The sequence below is a fragment of the Somniosus microcephalus genome, chromosome 11, assembly GCF_052327205.1.
Source record: "Somniosus microcephalus isolate GS21.2 chromosome 11, FLI_Smic_1.0, whole genome shotgun sequence".
Taxonomy (NCBI): Eukaryota; Metazoa; Chordata; class Chondrichthyes; order Squaliformes; family Somniosidae; genus Somniosus; species Somniosus microcephalus.
In genome coordinates this window covers 71,583,827-71,605,137 of record NC_140997.1, presented here as the reverse complement: position 1 = coordinate 71,605,137, position 21,311 = coordinate 71,583,827, and the positions used below count along the sequence as shown (strand labels likewise).

The following is a 21,311-nucleotide window of genomic DNA, read 5'->3' as shown; positions in this document are numbered from 1 at the left end:
TTATTGAGCCTTGACCGTGAGTGCTGGCAGTCTATTTGACTGTGGGGCTGAAATTCATACAGGCATATTTCTGGCATGGGTTGTTGCATAGCAGCCAGGTGAATGTTCCCTGGCTGATTTCCCCCCCCCCCCCCCCCCCACTCCTTCCAGAGAGGCACTGAGGCAACTGTAGCGCCCCGACCATTGCCCTGCCTGTCTTGTTGCTTGCTGTGATCACACTGTTTTGACTGCTTGAATTATTCTGTTTCTACTGAAATATTTTATTATAATAAATAAGTTTACTGTTATAATGTTATATATTAATACAGTGCTAGTATATGAGTAACTTTGGAAGTAACTAGAAATTATTTGTATGTTTAGGGGAACTTGAGACAAATTCTTTTGCCAACTAAACATTCATATTTATATATAGTTTTTATTTATCATGAAATTGTAAACCATGTCAGTGAAAGTTTAGTTCTTAATTTTCATATGGGCTTCCTCTGGGAAGAAACTAAGAATATAATTATATATTTTACAGTTGTCCAGTATACACAAACACAATGAAGTTCAAAGTTTTGCTGAACAGTCAGTTATGCAAATAAAGACCACCTTCGAACAGAGGTATATGTATTATTACTACTTGATGTTGCTCATGGACAAAAATATTAGACAGAGCATAAAAAAATCTGTTACTACCCAATTATTCATTTTGTCTTTGCTTTCCATGTCAAAATATTTTGAAGTTTTTCCTTCTTCCCCAATAATTACCTTGTGATCTTGTTTAGTTTTACAATGAATCCAGTAATTATTCTTTCCTGTTTATTTCTATTGTTTCAAAATATGTTTACTTTTGGATAATTTGACTTTGTATTTAGACACTTCTGGCTATGCTTTTAAATTACCTATACGCATTTCTTAGCACTGTAGATTGTGATGAATTTTCTTTAAGGTTTTCATTAACAAAATCAATTTGTCCACTGCTTTCATTTTAAAAAGAGAGAAGGGAGAAAAGGAACTAAGTTGTATAGTCCACAGTCTGCCTGGGCTGGGATGGAGGGAAGGTGGCAAATGTCCAAATCTTGGACCTGGAGAGCCATGTCTTGATTCAAGACCAAGAGGGAGGCACAAAGTCAGGTTGCCCTCTGCTGCATATCTGCCTGCATTCATACTGTAGTACCTCAGAATGTTGGCTTTAGCTGACTAGGCCAGGCTCTGAAAGTTTCAGGGAAGGTGTACCCAAATTTGGGGATGCTCATGCCAAGCATGGTGTGTTGGGTTGCGTTTGTTTGGGAGGAGGCGGGGGGTTAGAAGGAGTGTTTGAAAAATGGGATGGGCACATTTATAAGTAAGTTTCTGATTTTTCTCAATGTAAATTTCTTTGTTTATTATGTTATTTTTATTTTGGGACTTCTATAGTGAAACTGGTAAGGAACTGTCATAAAATTTGTCTGAAATTGTTTTTCATGAAATGTGATTAGAGAAATATTTTAGTCTATTCTTATTGCGGAGAATTTGTTTTTTGTATGGTGTGTTTAGGAAGAATTTTTGGTGCAGGGAGAACGGTTTTGTGCAGTATGATTTGTGAGATAGAAGTAGAAAAAGTTTAGTGAGTAAAAGACTTACTGCGCACACTTATCCATTTAGAAAAACAAAATTGACATTGTTATGGCAGCTGCTCAGTTCACAATGGCCATTATAGACGCAAAAAAAATTATTATATGGTTAAAACCTTTTTTTTTACAATAGTGCAACATGCACTTAATACACTGTAGTTGTTGGCAACTTGGATTTTTTGCTGCTTATAATAGTAAAAAAAAAAGCATTTTCCTCCAAATATTTTAAATGACACTAGTAAGATGATGAATGTAAGTGATGATTTAAGTTTTTTTTATTGATTTGGTTAGGTCAAATTATTTTTTGGAAGTAAACACTAAAATTGTGAGGAATTGAATAGCGGGGCAGTAAAATTATATTATACTTGTGCTTTGTTTATACGCTGTCTTTTGTAAAAATATATATAGTTTTTCCAGCATTTTCTGTTATTACAGGAAAAGCTCCTGATTAAATATATACATTGAAGTTTAGAGTCTGATGGTCCACAGAAGCTCCTTCAGTATCTTTAGTTCTATGGTGACTTTTACATAGGAGAAGCAGGATTTATTAGCTATTAACAAATCATGTTGGAACTATACTCTAAGGAAATTAGAGAATTTGTAGCTCTGACATATTGGGTGCTTATTGACTTGGGCAAGCAATATCACGAATCTTCAAATTCTCAGATGTGATGAATATTGTGATGTCTCCCCTGCCATCTGCTTTTGAAAAAATGTTGTTGTGTGAATGTGAAGAAGTTTTGCTTTTGCAAACAAATTAGTAAGAGCGATGACTGTTTTCACATTTACCAAGCACATGGTATTTTTGCATAGTCATACAACAGGTTTGTACAAGACAAAATAATAATGCTATTGAGTTGAGAATACTTTTTTTTTGAATAACTTTAAAAATAAAAATACATTCATTAACTTTTGTAATGAACGGTGTAATTGTCAATAAAACTAGCCAATAAGTGGCATCCAACTCGATTATCTAATGGGGCATTTATCATCCTTAACCTGAGTTGGATTAAAAAAAAAACTTTTGTATATATTTTTATTATGAATTTGTCGAACCAACAATTATATCTTTAAAAATAGCTTAGTGAATTTTGTTACTCCAGTATGATATAAATGAATAATAAAAGCATTAAGTCAAAATATGATATCGTGTGATAGATTAAAATATGGTCAGAAAGTGGTTTTATTTTGGTGTTCCACAGCGATACCATTATTTTATATATTGTTATTTCCATTATTTTAATAGTTTGTTATTGACTTAGATATTTTATGTAACTCAAAAAGCTAATACTAAGATTTATTTAAAATTGTAGATTGCTGCAAATTGAAGATGCATTCTCTTACATTAGGAATAGACTAACTGTTCTTGAATCAGAAGGAAGGATTCTGGAGCAAAAGATGAATGTGAGGTAACCTCTTTCTATTTACCAATGACCAACTGAAATAATATAGTTGTGTCTAAGAAAATGGGGCCCACATCCCTTTCAAAAAGCTCTGCAAAATGTTGGTCTGTAATCCTTTTTTTGAATTTTAAAATTTGAATTATAGTCAACTGACTGACTGACTGTAATGATATGTTAACGTTGTATAGAGCTATTGAATAGTCAGAGAAGGGATTGATATAAAACCACCATATGCTCAGAAAATGAAGCAAACATTTTGAATAAAGCTCGAGACATGTTACAGTCTCCTGAGGCTGGTTATTTAAAGAGGTAACCAATCTTTGCACGGAAGGTTTAAAACTCCCAGATCATTTGAGATTAGAAAGAAATGTTTTGGAAGCATGGGAAAATTGGAAAAAATACATTGATTTATATGCAGCAGCAACAGGATTAGGAGACAGAACAGGTAAAGTGCTGGCCAGTACTTTACTGCATGCAATAGATTGGAAAGTGATGGAGGTGTATAGAAACATAGAAAACATAGAAAAATAGGAGCAGGAGTAGGCCATTCAGCCCTTCGAGCCTGCTCTGCCATTCAATATGATCATGGCTGATCCTCTATCTCAATACTATATTCTCGCTCTCTCCCCATACCCCTTGATGCCCTTTGTGTCTAGAAATCTATCTATCTCCTCCTTAAATATATTCAGTGACTTGGCCTCCACAGCCTTCTGTGGTAGAGAATTCCACAGGTTCACCACCCTCTGAGTGAAGAAATTTCTCCCCATCTCAGTCCTAAATGTCCTACCCTGTATCCTGAGACTATGACCCCTCGTTCTAGACCGCCCAGCCAGGGGAAACATCCCCCCTGCATCCAGTCTGTCTAGCCCTGTCAGAATTTTATACGTTTCAATGAGATACCCTTTCATTCTTCTAAACTCTAGTGAATACAGGCCTAGTCAACCCAAACTCTCCTCATACGACAGTCCTGCCATCCCAGGAATCAGTCTGGTGAACCTTCGCTGCATAATTTATGTATGGTGAGGCAGAGGATAAATGGAACCGGAGATATTAATGGACAAGTTTGAGGAATATTCACATCTCAGAAGAATATTACAATTCAAAGACATGCGTTTGTGTTCAAACTCGAGGAGAAAACATTGATCCAGATATAAGTGATTTGTGAAATAAAGGCATGTCTTGTGAGTACGGGTCCCGTGTGGATAATTTCATTAAAGACCTCAAAGTCCTCCATATTAGAGATGATTAAATCAGATCCATGTTACTCAAAAGAAACAGTCTAGATCTGCAGAGCAGCTAGACCATCATTACAAGACCAGCAGTGCTATAAATAATGAGTGAATCAGAGATGTCACTTCAATTAAAAAAAAACTCAGATCAAGCTGGTCAACAGATCATGAATTATAATTCATGCTCGAGCAGGCTCCAGGGGCCATATGGCCTACTCCTACAACTATTTCTTATAATTACTTTGGTAAATTGCATGAGAAAAAATGACCAGTATATGGTTAAACATGGATGCAGTGTAAAAAAAAATTTGTAAAGTAGCAAAGTGAAAGCAAAACCACCCTCATCAGTGAAGCGAAGAATTTGAAAAGTCTGAGAGTGAAAATGAATTTTTAATGCATGCACCTCAGACAGTAATGACAGTCAACTTCAAGATGAATGACAGACTGTTTGTTTTAAACTAAAGATGGGAGCTCAATCTGTCATGCCACTGTCAGTTTACAGGAAGCCAAGTACAAGATTAAGCAAGTCTAATGCAAAGTTGGTCACAGAAAAATGTAACATGTTATGTGTATATAAAGGAAAATACCAAAGTTTGGAATGTCAAATTCTGGAGCAATGGGCATAGTCAGTCATTGGTCTTTTGAGTATGCCAACTGTTAGGCTTGATTAAATAGATTAATGTAGTCATTAATAATAAATGTCTAAAATGATTGAGAAGTATGCTGGCATTTAAAATCTTCAGATAGTGGGAAAGCAGAGCATACAACTAAAGATATATGCTCAGCCAGTTATATATCCACCAAGGAAAGTGCTAATTGCCCTTTGTGATAAAAGTTTTTGATTAGCTAGATATAATGGAGAAACTTAGTGACGTAAGAAAACTACTAGGCACTTAGTCTGAGTATTAAACAAGGCTTTAATCAACTGTTTTTCAACATCGAGATCTAGTTGTGTCCTTCACTAGTTCCTGTTAAAGAATGTCCTGAGCAAGCTGGGCCCATGCCCGAGTATTTATACTCTCCCTGGACAGCGCCACCAGCAGGCCGCCCAGTATCATTTCATAAGTCATTTCCACATGAATGACAAGATTCATGTCATTCTTCCCGCCTGAAAGATTGGAAGTCCGGCGGCTTCCTTCTACCGAATTAATCGGACTAAGAATAGACGCAGTCATTTGGATCTCCACTGGAGCTGGAAGGCATGTCTCCTCGGACCGTGTCTTAGTCCCTGGGTCGCTTGGTTCGTACCGGCGGGCTGGCAGAGTCCGTGTCGCCTTGATCGACCTGAGGGGGACTGGGGAGATTGTGGCTCCGGGTGCGGGCCCCCACAGACACAGAGCTGGCTTCACCCTGCTTAGTAGTCGGTGACTGACCGGCGTCCTGGCTTCGGGTGGCCATCCCGTGGGGAGCGCTCTGTTCCCCGGGTTGATCCGGCGGAATAGCTGGCAGATCCCTTGACGTCCCGGGTAGGGCGTCATCCTCAGAGGAGCGCAGGGTATCGGCATCATTAATTCAGATCCCACTATCGATTGGGTCCATGGGACCAGTTGGGCAGGGAGCCAGATCCCGAAGTGACACTGTGGATTCCCGGCCATCAGGGTACCGCACGTGCGCGTACTTGGGATTGACATCCGTCAGTTCCACTTTGTCGACAAGGGGATCACTCTTAGAGGATCGGACGAATCTTCGGAGCAGCACGGGGCCAGGAGCTGCCAACCATGATGGTAGGGACGTCCCATGAGTGGAGCGACGCTGGAACCCGAAGAATCGTTCGTGAGGAGTAGCGTTGGTGGATGTAGAAAGAAGAGACCTGATGGAATGCAACGCGTCAGGGAGCATAGTTTCCCACTGCTGGTCTGATAGGTTGTGTGACCTCAGTGCAAGACGAACAGTGTTCCAAACGATGGCGTTGTATCTCTCAACCTGTCCATTTCCAATAGGATGATACGGTGTCGTTTTACTTGTGGTGATTCCCCGTTGGGAAAGATAACTTATTAGGAACATTCTCACCACACTCCTCGAGGAAGTTGATGAAGGTACGATACTAGTGTTTCCATACCTTAGCAGCTGTAAGTGAATTCGGGTCCAGGTTGAGACGTGCGGGACTGAGTAGTTTCTCCATAATGGATTGATTACTATGTCCAAGTTCTCTTCTACAGTTTGAATCATAGCTGTCTGTTCCTAAATCACTCAGAGTGTGGAGCAGGTTGCAGTTGATTAAATTGACGTAAGAAAACTACTAGGCACTTAGTCTGAGTATTAAACAAGGCTTTTTTCAACATGGAGATCTAGTTATGTCCTTCACTAGTTCCTGTTAAAGAATGTCCTGAGCAAGCTGGGCCCCTGACCGAGTATTTATACTCTCCCTGGACAGCGCCACCAGCAGGCCGCCTTGTATCATTTCATAAGTCATTTCCACATGAATGACAAGTTTCATGTCACTTAGTATAATAAAGTCAAAGAACCAAGCCAGCGAGTCAGTAGTACAGTGACATTAGTCAAGCCAAATAGTTAATGAGTGAAATATTACCTCACTCCTAAAGACTTAAATAAGTCCATAGAAAGAGAACATTATCCAGTGTAAACCATAGAGGCAGTAATGTCATGGCGATCAAACACGAAATGTTCAGTAAGCTTGATACAAATTGTGGATATTGGCAAGTACAATTGATTGAACACTCATCAAGGTTGTGCACATTTAATAGTCCTTTTGGGAGATTTACATATACCAGAATACCATTTGGGATCACCTCAGCCCAGAATTCTTTTTAATGCATTATACCATGGATGCTAGATACCATTGAAGGAGTGAAAGTTATTGTAGATAATGGCCCAGAAATTCGGATCTCCACGGGTGAGTACGCATGGGGTACTCACCCGTAAGCCCAATGGAAGTGCCGGTTTCGTGCATGCACTGCGCATGCGAGGGAAACCGACACTTCTGTTCCCCTGAAAGAAGGGGTTCAGAGGTGGAACGCGTGCGCAGGAGAGGCTGCGCGTGTGTACCGAACTTACGTTTCTTTTGCAGGTTTTCCCAGGAGGGTAAGTCTCCAGGAGTTACACTTTTTTAAAAAGCAGGCGCAAGGCCTGCTTTTTACAAGGTAAGTGGTGAATTAATTAAAATTAAAACATTTTTTCCACAGGTTTATTATTTTTAAATACTTTTTAAAGAAAGGTAAGTTTATTTTTAGCCCTGTTAGAAAATGTAATTATTTTTTTCAAAAATTTAAATTACTGTTTAAAATAATTATTTAATGTAATTTATAGTTTATTTTAAAAATGTGATGTTTTTTAAAAATTTATTTGAAGATTTAGTGATGTTTTGGGGCTTATAGTATTTATAGGTTTGACAGGTTAAACTTATGAATGAAGCATTCCCTGCTGCCATTGGCTCTCCATGGCCCACGTGATCCCAGGGGACGCATCAAACTAACTGCGCCCCTGGGATACGCAAGCACTGTGCGCCGGCAGGTGGAGGAGGCCCAGGATCAGAATCCCACGCGGGCCCACAGCTCAACGGCCGGCACGGTAGGTAAGTGCAGGTCGGGGGCTTGAACCCGTGGGAAGCCCCCAACCCAAATTTCTGGGCCAATATCCTGAGGACTCAAGACAGATGAAAAACGGTGGCAGCAAGCAAACGCAGGAAAATAAACAAGCAACTAAAAAGACTGACAACAGTATATTGGCAAATTCCTGTCGAACTTGTGATGTCACAATACTGCTAAGGAAACTACTTGAAAAAGACATGACATGGCATGGAGCATGACTGAAGTGTTCAGGACACTTTTTGATGGAAGTGCTACGAGATGATCAAGCCAGTGAGGATTAGTGTTGATGCTCTTAGTTCAGAAATGGGTTCCATATTATTGTAGGAAGAACAACCAGAGTCTATGTTTTTTGAGTATTTACAATAACTCACTACAGATATCCCAAAATAGTAGAAGACTTTGCAGCTGTAATATTTGAATGCAAAAAGTCCCAACAATAAATCTATGCAAGAGATTTTGTGAGGTGTGATCATTAACCTCTTGAAGCAATTGTGAAAATGCTGCTTCATCATTTCTGTCTGCTGACTGCAAAAGAGCTAGCTGAAATAAATTTGGAAGTCTCAATCCAATTAGGTAAATTGGGAATCTCACTTGGAGCTAGCTGGTGCAGGAAATGGAAAAAAAAATGTCATTCTAGTGCAGTAGGGGGTGATCTTCTGAGAGAGGGCAGGATAAAGAAAGTTTTACTTCGCATCTCGTTTTACTATACCATACCTGGAAGTGCTTGATGTTGGCTATGGGTGCCAGAAATGGGAAGAATTCTATTCCTTAGCACCAAGACCCTTCGCCTTGAAAAACAGAAAAATTGAAAATTAAAGGAAATCTTCACAAAGACTGCAGAGTGTGCTGCATAAGTCCAGTTTGGTGTAAAATACAAGAAGGTAGTACAGAGCTGTATGTCTGATTCACTGAGTTAAAACTATTTACCTGCCATCGAAAGCACAGGTGACAATGTTGATCAAATAACTATGTATAGTATCCTGTCTCCCTATGTTGCAAGCAAGACAAGAGATGAGATGATAACTGAAAACGTGGAAGACCAGGTGTTACAAAAATTTAAGTTCCTGATCCTAAAAGCATTTTCAGACATGGAATCTGAAATTGATCCTTGAATACAACAGTATTGGGACTGCTGAGAATGAATTTGCAAAAGAAGAGGAGCTTATCTTCAAACACGTGCTGTAAATTCTATATAAAATATGTAAATCACAAAGTCTTTATGCCTGACAGTCTGAGAAAATTTGTGTTGGTAAAAATACATCAGAACCATCAAGGGATTGAAAAATCCAAAATGTTAGCAAGAGATGTCACAAAGAAATTATGCCAAGAGCCACTGTGAGGACAGGGCATTCTGAGCAGATCATTATCAAAAGTTAGGACCGGTATCTGAATTTAATTCAAATCAATATTTAATAATTGTAGACTACTTGTTAATTGTCAAAGTCAATTAGGATGGGCAATAAATGCTGGCCTTGCTAGCGACGCCCACATCCCATAAACAAATTTAAAAAATTGGTGGAACTCAAAACATTTTTTTTATTGATGGGATGTAGGTGTCGCTGGCTAGGCCTGCATTTAGTGCCCATCCCTAATTGCCCTTGAGAAGATGGTGGTGAGCCGCCGCCTTGAACCGCTGCAGTCCATATGGTGTAGGTACACCCACAATGCTGTTAGGAAGGGAGTTCCAGGATTTTGGCCCAGCGACAGTGAAGGAACGGCGATACAGGTCCAAGTCAGGATGGTTTGTGGCTTGGAGGGGAACTTGTAGGTGGTAATGTTCCCATGCGTCTACTGCCCTTGTCCTTCTAAGTGGTAGAGGTCGCGGGTTTGGAAGGTGCTGTTGAAGGAGCTTTGGTGAGTTGCTGCAGTGCATCTTGTAGATGGTACACACTGCAGCCACAGTGCGCCGGTGGTGGAGGGAGTGAATGTTGAAGGTGGTGGATGGAGTGCCAATCAAGCGGGCTGCTTTATCCTGAATGGTGTCGAGCTTCTTGTGTTGTTGGAGCTGCACTCATCCAGGCAAGTGGAGAGTATTCCATCACACTCCTGACTTGTGCCTTGTAGATGGTGGAAAGGCTTTGGGGAGTCAGGAAGTGAGACACTCGCTGCAGAATTCCCAGCCTCTGGCCTGCTCTAGTAGCCACAGTATTTATATGGCTGGCCCAGTTCAGTTTCTGATCAATGGTAACCCCCCAGGACGTTGATAGTGGGGGATTCAGCGATGGTCATGCCATTGAATGTCAAGGGGAGATGGTTAGAGTCTAGCTTGTTGGAGATGGTCATTGCCTGGCACTTGTGTGGTGCGAATGTTACTTGCCACTTGTCAGCCCAAGTCTGAATGTTGTCCAGGTCTTGCTGCATATGGACACGGACTGCGCCAGTATCTGACGAGTCTCGAATGGTGCTGAACAGTGTGCAATCATCAGCGAACATCCCCACTTCTGACCTTATGATGGAGGGAAGGTCATTGATGAAACAGCTGAAGATGGTTGGGCCTAGGACACTGCCCTGAGGAACTCCTGCAGTGATGTCATGTGATTGAGATGAATGACCCCCAACAACCACAGCCAACTTCCTTTGTGCTAGGTATGATTCCAACCAATGGAGAGTTTTCCCCTTGATTCCCATTGACCAATACTAAGAATAAAAATGTAACTGCATTTGCAAGCAGCAGTTTGCTGTATTTGATACCCCAGATGAAGTAATCTTAGATAATAAACACATTTTGCAAGTGTAGAGTTTGCAAAGTGATCACCCAATCTGCATTTGGTCTCTCCAATATAGATGAGACCGCATTATGAGCAGTGACTACAATATACTAAATTGAAAGAAGTACAAGTCAATCATTGTTTCATCTGGAAGGAGGGCCCTGGATGGTGGGAAGGGAGGAGGTGAAAGGGCAGGTGTGCACCTCCTATGCTTGCACGGGAAGGTGCCATGGGAAGGTGGGCAGGTGTTGGGGGTGATTGAAGAGTAGACCAGGGTGTTGCAGAGGGAACAGTCCCTTCGGAATGCTGAAAGGGGAGGAGAGGGGGAAGATTTGTTTGGAGGTGGCAGACATGGCGGAGGATGATCCGTTGAATGTGGAGGCTGGTGGGGTGGAAGGTCAGGACAAGGGGAACCCTATTGTGGTTCTGGGAGGGAGGGGAAGGGGGTGAGAGGAAAAGTGCGGGAAATGGGACGGACACGGTTGAGGGACCTGTCAACCATGGTGGAAGCGAAGCCTTGGTTGAGGAAAAAAGAAGACATATCGGCAGCACAGGTATGGAAGGTGGCATCGTCAGATCAGATGCGACGGCAAAACTGGAAGAATGGAATAGAGTCCTTACAGGAAGCGGGGTGGGAGGAAGTATAATCAAGGTAGCTGTGGGAGTCAGTGGAGTTATAGTAGATACTGGTTGACAGCCTATCCCCAGAAATGGAGATAGAGAAGTCGAGGAAGAGAAGAGAAGGGAAGAGTCAGAGATGGATCATGTGAAGGTGAGGGAAGGGTGAAAATTGGAAACAAAGTTGATGAAATTTTCCAGTTAGGGACGAGAACAGAAAGTGGCACCAATATAATCATCAATGTACCGGTAAAAGGGGTGAGGGAGGAGACCTGTGTAGGACTGGATTAAAGAATGTTCCACGTATCCCACAAAAAGGCAGGCATTGCTAGGACCCATATGGGTTCCTATAGCAATGCCTTTTATTTGGAGGAAGCGAGTGGAGTTAAAGGATAAGTTGTTCGAAGTAAGAACAAGTTCAGCCAGGCAGAGGGTTGTGGTGGTGGTGGTGGATGGGGACTGGTTGGGCCTCCTTTCAAAGAAGAAGCAGAGGACCCGCAGGCCGTTTTGGTTGGGGATAGAGGTGTAGAGGGATTGGACATCCATGGTGAAAAGGAGACGGTTGGGGCCAGGAAACTGGAAACTGTTAAAGTGGTGGAGGGTTGTGGATGTAGGTAGGAAGAGAATGGACAAGGTGAGAAAAAATAGAGTCAAGATAGGAAGAAACAAGTTCCGTGGGGCAAGAACAGGCTGAAACGATGGGTCTACCAGTGCAGTCCTGTTTGTGGATCTTGGGAAGGAGGTAGAAGTGGGCTGTGTGGGATTGGGGGACTGTAAGGTTGGAGGCTATGAGGGGGAAGATCTCCAGAGGAGATGAGGTCAGTGACATAGAAGATAGGAGCAGGAGTAGGCCATTCGGCTCCTCGAGCCTGCTCCGCCATTCAATGAGATCATGGCTGATCATCCAAATTCAGTGCCCTGTCCCTGCTTTCTCCCCATATCCCTTGATCCCTTTAGCCTTAAGAAATATATCCAACTCCTTCTTAAATATATTTAATGAATTGGCCTCTACTGCCTTTTGTGGTAGAGAATTCCACAGGCTCACCACTCTCTGGGTGAAGAAATTCCTCCTCATCTCTGTCCTAAATGGCTTACCCCTTATCTTTAGACTGTGACCCGTGGTTCTGGACACCCCCGCCATCGGGAACATCCTTCCTGCATCTAGTCTGTCTAGTCCTGTTAGAATTTTATAAGTTTCAATGAGATCCCCCTCATTCTTCTAAACTCCAGTGAATATAAGCCCAATCGACTCAATCTCTCCTCATACGTCATTCCTGCCATCCCAGGTATCAGTCTGGTGAATGTTCGCTGCACTCCCTCCATGGCAAGAACATCCTTCCTCCGATAAGGTGACCAAAACTGCACACAATACTCAAGGTGTGGTCTCACCAAGGCCCTGTACAACTGCAGCAAGACATCCTTGCTCCTGTACTCTAATCCTCTCGCAATGAAGGCCAACATACCATTTGCCTTCTTAACCGCCTGCTGCACCTGCATGCTTACCTTCAGCAACTGGTGCACAAGGACACCCAGGTCTTGTTGCACTTCCCCTTCTCCCAATCTATTGCTGTTCAGATAATGGCCCAGAAATTCGTGTCGGGGGCTTCCCGCGGGTGCAAGCCCCCAACCTACACTTACCTAGCGCGCCGGCAGTTGAAGCCTGGGCCTGCGTGGATTTCCTATCTGTGGCCCGGTTCAGCTCCCAGCGCGCTGTGCTTGCATGACCCAGCGGCGTACTTAGTGCGATGCGTCGGCTGGGATCACGTGAGCACTGGGCAACCAATCGGAGGATGCAAAAGTTCATTCATGAGTTTGACAGTAAGAACTGTCAAACTCATGAAAACCCCGGGCGCCCAAAACAGTACTTAAACTTGAAATAAAATTTTAAAAAAAATCACACTATTTAAATGAACTATAAATAACTTTAAATAACTATTTTAAACAATAATTTAAATTTTTGAAAAAAATAATTTTATAAAAAATCAGGGTTAAAAATACACTTACCTTACTGTAAAGTCTTTAATAAAAATAATAAACCTGTGGGAAAAAATTTCTAATTTTAATTAATAGACCACTTACCTTTTAAAATTAAGTCCTTACATCTGCTTTTTAAAAGTGTAAAAAGTGGAGGCCTTCACGCACGGGCAAACCTGGAAAAAAAAAGGAAGTTCAACGTGCACGCGCAGACTCCTGCGCGCACGCGTTCGACCTCTGAACCCCTTGGTTCAGAGGATCGGAAATGCCGGTTTCCCGCGCATGCGCAGTGCATGCAGAAAACCGGCAATTCCATCGGTCCCACGCATGAGTACACGGTGCTGACTCGCGCGTTGGGACACTAATTTCTGGGCCAATAATCTGCCTTCCTGTTTTTGTCACCAAAGTGGATAACCTCGCATTTATCCACATTGGGCAGATGCATGGCAGATGCAGTATAATCACCCAACCTGTCCAAATCATACTGAAGTTTCTCGGCATCCTCCTCACAGCACACACGCCCACCCAGCTTTGTGTCGTCTGCAAACTTGGAGATATTACATCTAGTTCCCTCGTCTAGATCATTAATATATATTGTGAATAGCTGGGGTCCTAGCACCGATCCCTGCGGTACCCCACTAGTCACTGCCTGCCACTCGGAAAAAGACCCGTTTATTCCAACTCTTTGCTTCCTGTCTGCCAACCAGTTCTCTATCCAAGTCAGTACCTTACCCCCAATCCCATGTGCCTTAACTTTACACGCTAATCTCTTATGCGGGACCTTATCGAAAGCCTTCTGAAAGTCCAAATACACCACATCCACTGGTTCTCCCTTATCTATTCTACCAGTTACATCCTCAAAAAATTCCAGTAGATTAGTCAAGCACGATTTACCTTTTGTAAATCCATTTTGACTTTGTCCGATCCTGTCACTGTTTTCCAAGTGCTCTGCTATTACATCTTTTATACTGTAATGGGCTCTAGCATTTTCCCCACTACCGATGTCAGGCTATAATTCCCCGTTTTCTCTCTACCACCTTTTTTAAATAGTGGGGTTACATTAGCTACCCTCCAATCCATGGGAACTGTGCCAGAGTCTATAGAATTTTGGAAGGTGACCAGCAATGCATCTACTATTTCTAGGGCCACTTCCTTAAGTATCCTAGGAGGTAGATTATCAGGCCCTGGGGATTTATCGGCCTTCAATCCCGTCAATTTCCCTAACACCATTTCCCTACAAATACTGATTTCATTCAGTTCCTCCCTCTCATTAGACCCTATGTTCCCCGACATCTCTGGGAGGTTATTTGTGTCCTCCTTTGTGAAGACAGAACCAAAGTATGTATTTAATTGGTCAGCCATTTCTTTGTTCTCCATTATAAATTCCCCTGATTCTGACTGCAAGGGACCTACGCTTGACTTCACCAATCTTTTTCTCTTCACATATTTATAGAAGCTTTTACAGTCAGTTTTTATGTTCCCTACAAGCTTACTCTCAATCTATTTTCCCCCTCTTAATTAATCCTTTTGTCCTCCTTTGCTGAATCCTAAACTGCTCCCAATCCTCAGGTTTGCTGCTTTTTCTGGCCAATTTATATGTCCTCTCCTTGGATCTTATGCTGTCCCTAATTTCCCTTGTTAGCCACAGCTGCACCACCTTTTTGTTTTATTTTTATGCCAGACAGGTATGAACAAATTCTGTAGTTCATCCATGCGATCTTTAAATGTTTGCCATTGCCTGTCCACCGTCAACCCTTTAAGTAACATTCCCCAATCCATCCTAACCAACTCGTGCCTCATACCATTGTAGTTTCCTTTATTTAAATTCAGGGCCCTAGTCTCTGAGTCAACTACTTCACTCTCCATCTTAATGAAGAATTCTAACATATGATCGCTCCTGCCCAAGGGGTCTCACACAAGAAGATTGCTAATCAATCCTTTCTCATTACATAATACCCAGTCTAAGATGGCCTGATCTCTAGTTGGTTCCTCGACATATTGGTCCAGGAACCATCCCATATGCACTCTGGGAATTCCTCCTCCACAGTATTGTTACTAATTTGGTTAGCCCAATTTATATGTAGATTAAAGTCACCCATGATAACTGCTGTGCCCTTATTGCACGCATCTCTAATTTCCCATATAATGCTTTCCCCAACCTCAGCATTACTGTTTGGGGGTCTGTATACAACTCCCACTAACATATTCCTGCCCCTTGGTATTTCTCAGCTCTACCCATACAGATTCCACATCATCAGAGCTAATATCCTTCCTTACTATTGTGTTAATCTCCTCTTTAACCAGCAATGCTACCCCACCTCCTTTTCGCCTGTCCTTTCTGAATATTGAATACCCCTGGATGTTGAATTCCCAGCCTTGGTCACCCTGGAGCCATGTTTCCGTAATCCCAATTATATCATATCCATTTACATCTATTTGCACAGCTAATTCATCCACCTTATTATGAATGCTCCTCACATTAAGACACAAAGCCTTCAGGCTTGTTTTTTTAACACTCTTAGTCCTTTTAGAATTATTATTTACTGTGGCCCTGTTTGATTTACACCCTTGATTTCTCTGCCTTTCACTTTTGCTTTTCTCCTTCCTGTCTTTTGCTTCTACCCTTGCTTCCCTTTCCTCTGTCTCCCTGCACAGGTTCCCAACCCCCTTTTAGTTTAAACCCTCCCCAACAGCACTAGCAAACACTCCCCCGAGGACATCGGTCCCGGTCCTGCCCAGGTGTTAAACCGTCCAGTTTGTACTGGTCCCACCTCCCCCAGAACCGGTTCCAATGTCCCAGGAATTTGAATCCCTCCCCCTTGCACCATTCCTCTAGCCACGTATTCATCTGAAATATCCTATTTCTACTCTGACTAGCACGTGGCAGTGGTAGCAATCCTGAGATTACTACCTTTGTGGTCCTATTTTTTAATTTACCTGCTAACTCCCTGTATTCAGCTTTTAAGACCTATATCATTGGTATCTATGTGCACCACGACAGCTGGCTGTTCACCCTCCCCCTCCAGAATACCCTGCAGCCGCTCTGAGACATCCTTGACCCTTGCACCAGGGAGGCAACATACCATCCTGGAGTCTCGTTTGTGGCCGCAGAAACGTCTATGTATTCCCCTTACAATAGAATCCCCTATCACTATAGCTCTCCTGCTCTTTTTCCTCCCGTCCTGTGCAGCAGAACCACCCAAGTTGGCTACTGCTGCCTTCCCCCGATAAGCCATCTCCCCCAACAATATCCAAAGTGGTATATCTGTTTGAGAGGGGGATGGCCACAGGGGACCCCTGCACTACCTGCCTGCGCCTACTACTCTGCCTGGCGGTCACCCATTCCCTTCCTGCCTGTGCAGCCTTTACCTGCGGTGTGACCAACTCCCTAAATGTGCTATCCACAATGTCCTCGGCATCGCAAATGCTCCAGTATGTATCCATTCGCAGCTCCAGCACCGCAATGCGGTCTGCCAGTAGCTGCAGCTGGATACACTTCCCACACACATGGTTGTCAGGGACATAGGAAGTGTCCCTGATTTTCCACGTAGTGCATGACATGGGGCAGAGCTGTGCTGCCATGACTTACCCTTTAATTAATTCAAATTAAATCAAATCAATACCACCAATTACATAACAATTAAATGATATACTCAAGGGCCCTTGTTTACTAGCACTCCCCGCTACACAGCAGAGACCTTAGAAACTATAAACCACAAAAATTAAGTTTGGAAAAAAGCAAGAAATACTCACCAACCAATCATTTACATGCTTTCTGGTGATGTCACACTTCGATTACTTTTTACTTCTTTACACTCACTGGTCCGTTGTAGCCTCAGCTCACCTTTGAAATCTCCCGAGGTTTGGCGCTCTCCAGCCGCTCTCGCTCACCTTTGAAATCTCCGAGGTTTGGTGCTCTCCAGCCGCTCTCGTCACCTTTGAAATCTCCCGAGGTTTGGCGCTCTCCAGCCGCTCTCGTGATTGTCTGGGAAACGATGGCTTGATGTTTGGTGGTTGGGTTCATGATCCAGGGGAAGTTAGGAGGAGGTGTCGGAGAGTTGGCATTCAGCCTCCGCAAGGTAGAGATCCGTTCACCAAACAACAACAGCGCCACCTTTGTCAACAGGTTTAATGACAATGTCAGGATTGGACCTGAGAGAACAGAATGCTGCGAGTTCAGAGGGAGATAGGTTAGAATGAGTGAGGGGAGTAGAGAAATTGTGATGGCCGATGTCACGCTGGCAGTTCCCAATGAAGAGATCTAGAGAGGGAACAGGCCAGAGGGAGGGATCCAAGTGGAAAGGGAATTCTGAAGATGGGATTGTGGGGAAGGTTCCTGGCCAAAGAAGTGGACATGGAGGCGATGGAAGAAGAGCTCAGCATCATGCCAAGCTCGAAATTCATTGAGGTGGGGGTGTAAAGGGACAAAGCTGAGGTCAGAGAGGGGAAGGTCAGAGGGGATACTGAAATCACGGCAAAGGGTGAGATTGGAAGGAAGGATGGGGTCTGAGGAAAGTGAAGGGGAAGAAGAACATAACAACATAAGAAATAGGAGCAGGAGTAGGCCATTTGGCCCCTTGAACCTGCTCCGCCATTCAATAAGATCATGGCTGATCTGATCTTGGTCTCAACCCCACTTCCATGCCCGCTCCCCATAACCCTTGACTCTCTTATCATTCAAAAGCCTGTCTATCTCCACCTTAAATATAGTCAATGACCTAGCCTCCACAGCTCTCTGGGGTAGAGAATTCCACAGATTCACGACCCTCTGAGAGAAGAAATTCCTCCTCATCTCCGTTTTAAATGGGCGACCCCTTATTCTGAAACTATGGCCTAGAAATTCGGTATAGCCGCATTTGGGGCGCTAGTCCTGGCGATGCGCAAAATTTAGCGCCAGGTGCAATTTAGCGCCACCTAGCGCAATATTGGGTTGCAGCGCCCCTAAAGGTGACTGTGGCGCTAAATCAGGCGCTGCACGCTACTTTTGAGGCGCTAACCCGGCGGTGCAACCCAATTTCGTGGCGGCGGGGCGCAGCAAGGGTGCTGTCAATAATCACTTTCCCTGAGACACACTGGCGCTGGCCAGCTCTTAAAGGGACAGGCCAATTGGCATCACCAGACACACTCACTGCCTTGTAGGCCTTCAACGCGGTGGGAGCCTACCTGTGGCGCACCAGCCTAGCAAGACATGGAAAGGGTGAGGCAGAGGGCGGAATGCCTCACTGATGGGGCATTGGATGCTTTGGTTGGCGCAGTGGAATCAAGGCCAAGGAAGATGGTCGGAATGTGATTTATGTTTTGGACCGTCTCCCGGGTGTGAGAGGCAGTTATGTGTCAGTGTATTAGTTTTGCTTTCTGTTGCCATAGCTTTCTCATGTTTGAAGGAACCACATTTTGTGTAATGAAACACTTTCTTCATTTACAATGGCCATGCCTTCTATTTACATGCATCTTGCCCTTCACAGGCTTGGGGGTATCAGACCGGTTCCATTCCTGTTCTTGGAATGGCAGCAAGCATTCCGTGAGAGGGGCCTAGAAGCTACTTCTGATCAGCCTCTGACGCGCAGCCTGAGAAGAGCCGCTCGCGTAGAAGTTCAGGCCAGCAGGCATCTTCTCAGCCACCGACAGAGATGTCCTGCACCTTATCTGAGGCTGCAGATCTGGCTGAAGCAGCTGGCACAGCTCAGTCACCACCTCCTTTCTAAATCGCAGCCTTCTGACACACTGCTCCTCCGGCATGTTCATGTAGGAAAACTGCTGTCGGAAAACCCTGCCAGCATAAGGTCTGCTGTGGCGACGTCTGTTGGCCCTCCTCCGTCTGGCCATGCCCGCCCCCCTTTCCCAGCGTCTCAGTGCCCTTTCCAGATGATTCAGCAGCAGGACGTTCCCCTCCAATGCAGCCCCCATAATAAGTGCCCACAGGAAGGTTCCCCATTGTCAAGGCTCACCAACAGCAAGGTGATGGTCAGAAGGCTGAAGATCGTCTGCCTGCGCAGGCTCAGTGGTCAAATGGCTCAGTGTGCAGCTCAGCAACTCTTTGTAGCTCTCGAGGAAGTTGTGCTCCAAAAATGGCTGCCGCATTTAAACCACACCAGTCCCCTTTAAATAACGCTCCTCCAGCCCGAGAGCGACTTGGTAAGGTCCAGGTAAGTTGTCACTATTAGCGCCAGGTGCTACGGAGGGGGGCGCCACTGAATTTCAGGTCCGGGGCGCCCAAAAGGCATTGCACACTCAAATGACGTCATAATCAGCCTGTGCCCATGAGCGGGCGCTAAGATTTAGCGCTGGCACTAAATGCATGCTCAATATGGGGCTAGGCGCCTTGCGCCCGCCCGGAAATTGGCTAGCGCCCCACTTCTCGGTCTCTTTAGGCGTTAATCGGTGGCGCTAACAACCGAATTTCTCCCCCTATGTCCCCTAGTTCTAGATTCCCCCACAAGGGGAAACATCCTCTCTGCATCTACCTTGTCAAGCCCCCTCAGCATCTTATATGTTTCAATAAGATCTCCCCTCATTCTTCTAAACTCCAATGAGTATAGGCCCAACCTGCTCAACCTTTCTTCATAAGACAACCCCTTCATCTCAGGAATCAACCTAGTGAACCTTCTCTGAACTGCCTCTAATGCAAGTATATCCCTCCTCAAATAAGGAGACCAAAAGTGTACGCAGTACTCCAGGTGTGGTCTCACCAATACCCTGTACTGTTGTAGCAGGACTTCCCTACTTTTATACTCCACCTCCCTTGCAATAAAGGCCAACATTCCATTTGCTTTCCTAATTACTTGCTGTACCTGCATGCTAACTTTTTGTGTTTCATGTACAAGGACCCCCAGATCCCTCTGTACTGTAGCATTTTGAAATTTCTCCCCATTTAAATAATAATTTGCTTTTTTAGTTTTCCTACCAAAGTGGATAACCTCACATTTTCCCACATTATACTCCATCTGCCAAATTTTTGCCTATCTGTAGATTCTTTGTGCCCTTTCACAGCTTGCTTTCCCACCTATCTTTGTATTATCAGCAAATTTGGCTACATTATACTCGGTCCCTTCATCCAAGTCATTAATATAGATTGTAAATAGTTGAGGCCCCAGCACTGATCTCTGTGGCACCCCACTAGTTACAGTTTGCCAACCGGAAAATTACCCATTTATCCTGGCTCTCCGTTTTCTGTTAGCTAGCCAATCCTCTAGTTATGCTAATCTATTACCCCCAACCCCGTGAGCTCTTATCTTGTGCAGTAACCTTTTATGTGGCACCTTATCGAATGCCTTCTGGAAATCCAAATATGCTATATCTACTGGTTCCCCTTTATCCATCTTGCTCGTTACGTCCTCAAAGAACTCCAGCAAATTTGTCAAACATGATTTCCCTTTCATAAAACCATACTGACTCTGCGTGGAAGGATCCGGAGGGGCATTGGTATCTAAAATTTGTTGAGGCTTGCGGTCCTTGACTGCTGAAAGGAATAAAAAAGGTTTTTTGTTAAAGTGGCTTATGCGGCACAGGATGAAATGGAACTGTAGACGAGGACAGCTCTGAGATAGTGAGTCGGTGCTGCTGAAGAGAGAGGTCGAGAGCCTGCATGTGGCGGCACATGGCAATCTCAGGAAGCGGCAAGAGCAGTGGTTCGAGGAATGATGAATATCATGGAGATATCTAATGGATGGATCCGAAACATGAAGGATGGAATTTAAGTTGGAATCCATGTTGAATAAGTCGGAACAGGGGACAGTTGCTGAGGAAAGAGATGTGGCTGTGAAAGCGAGTTTTCGTAGATACTGATCAAACATAAGAAGGGAAACAAAGCAATGAAGGTGAACAAGGTAAAAGAGACAAACTGAAATTCCGTCGGAGAGAAGAGCAGAACATCTTCAAGGTGGGCATTTAACGCATCATTAACAGCATAATTACATGAAAATGAGGGGATTCTCAATTGAGTTCAACATTCTCTTGAATTTAACATCTCCAGCCCGGGTTTCCCGGGGCTCAGAAAACTCGCCAGTGAAAAGGAGGCGAGATTGAGGTGCACTTCATGGGTCTTTAAAATTCAGATTGCCCAATCTGAATAAAGGTCCAGTGCTTACAGCTGTTTTGTCAGTTCCCTCTGGTAAACGTTTAGCAGAGAGTTCTTGTCAGCATAGAGGTTTTTGAGAAATTTGGGGCCTTTCAAATGGACACCAGCAGGATGGGAGGGAGGTGCCATGGATTTCTTTGACACTACATTAAACAAGGA

General features: G+C 43.7%; 1 protein-coding gene across 1 annotated transcript in view; it reads left to right on the top strand.

Moving 5' to 3' along the window:
* LOC147110665 (coiled-coil domain-containing protein 154-like) overlaps positions 1-21,311 on the top strand; it is a 158,297-nt gene that overhangs the window by 40,816 nt on the left and 96,170 nt on the right. The window contains exons 4-5 of the mRNA XM_086002249.1: positions 521-603; positions 2,909-3,004. Of these exons, the coding sequence (XP_085858375.1) occupies positions 521-603; positions 2,909-3,004 (179 nt within the window). The remainder of the gene's footprint in view (positions 1-520; positions 604-2,908; positions 3,005-21,311) is intronic.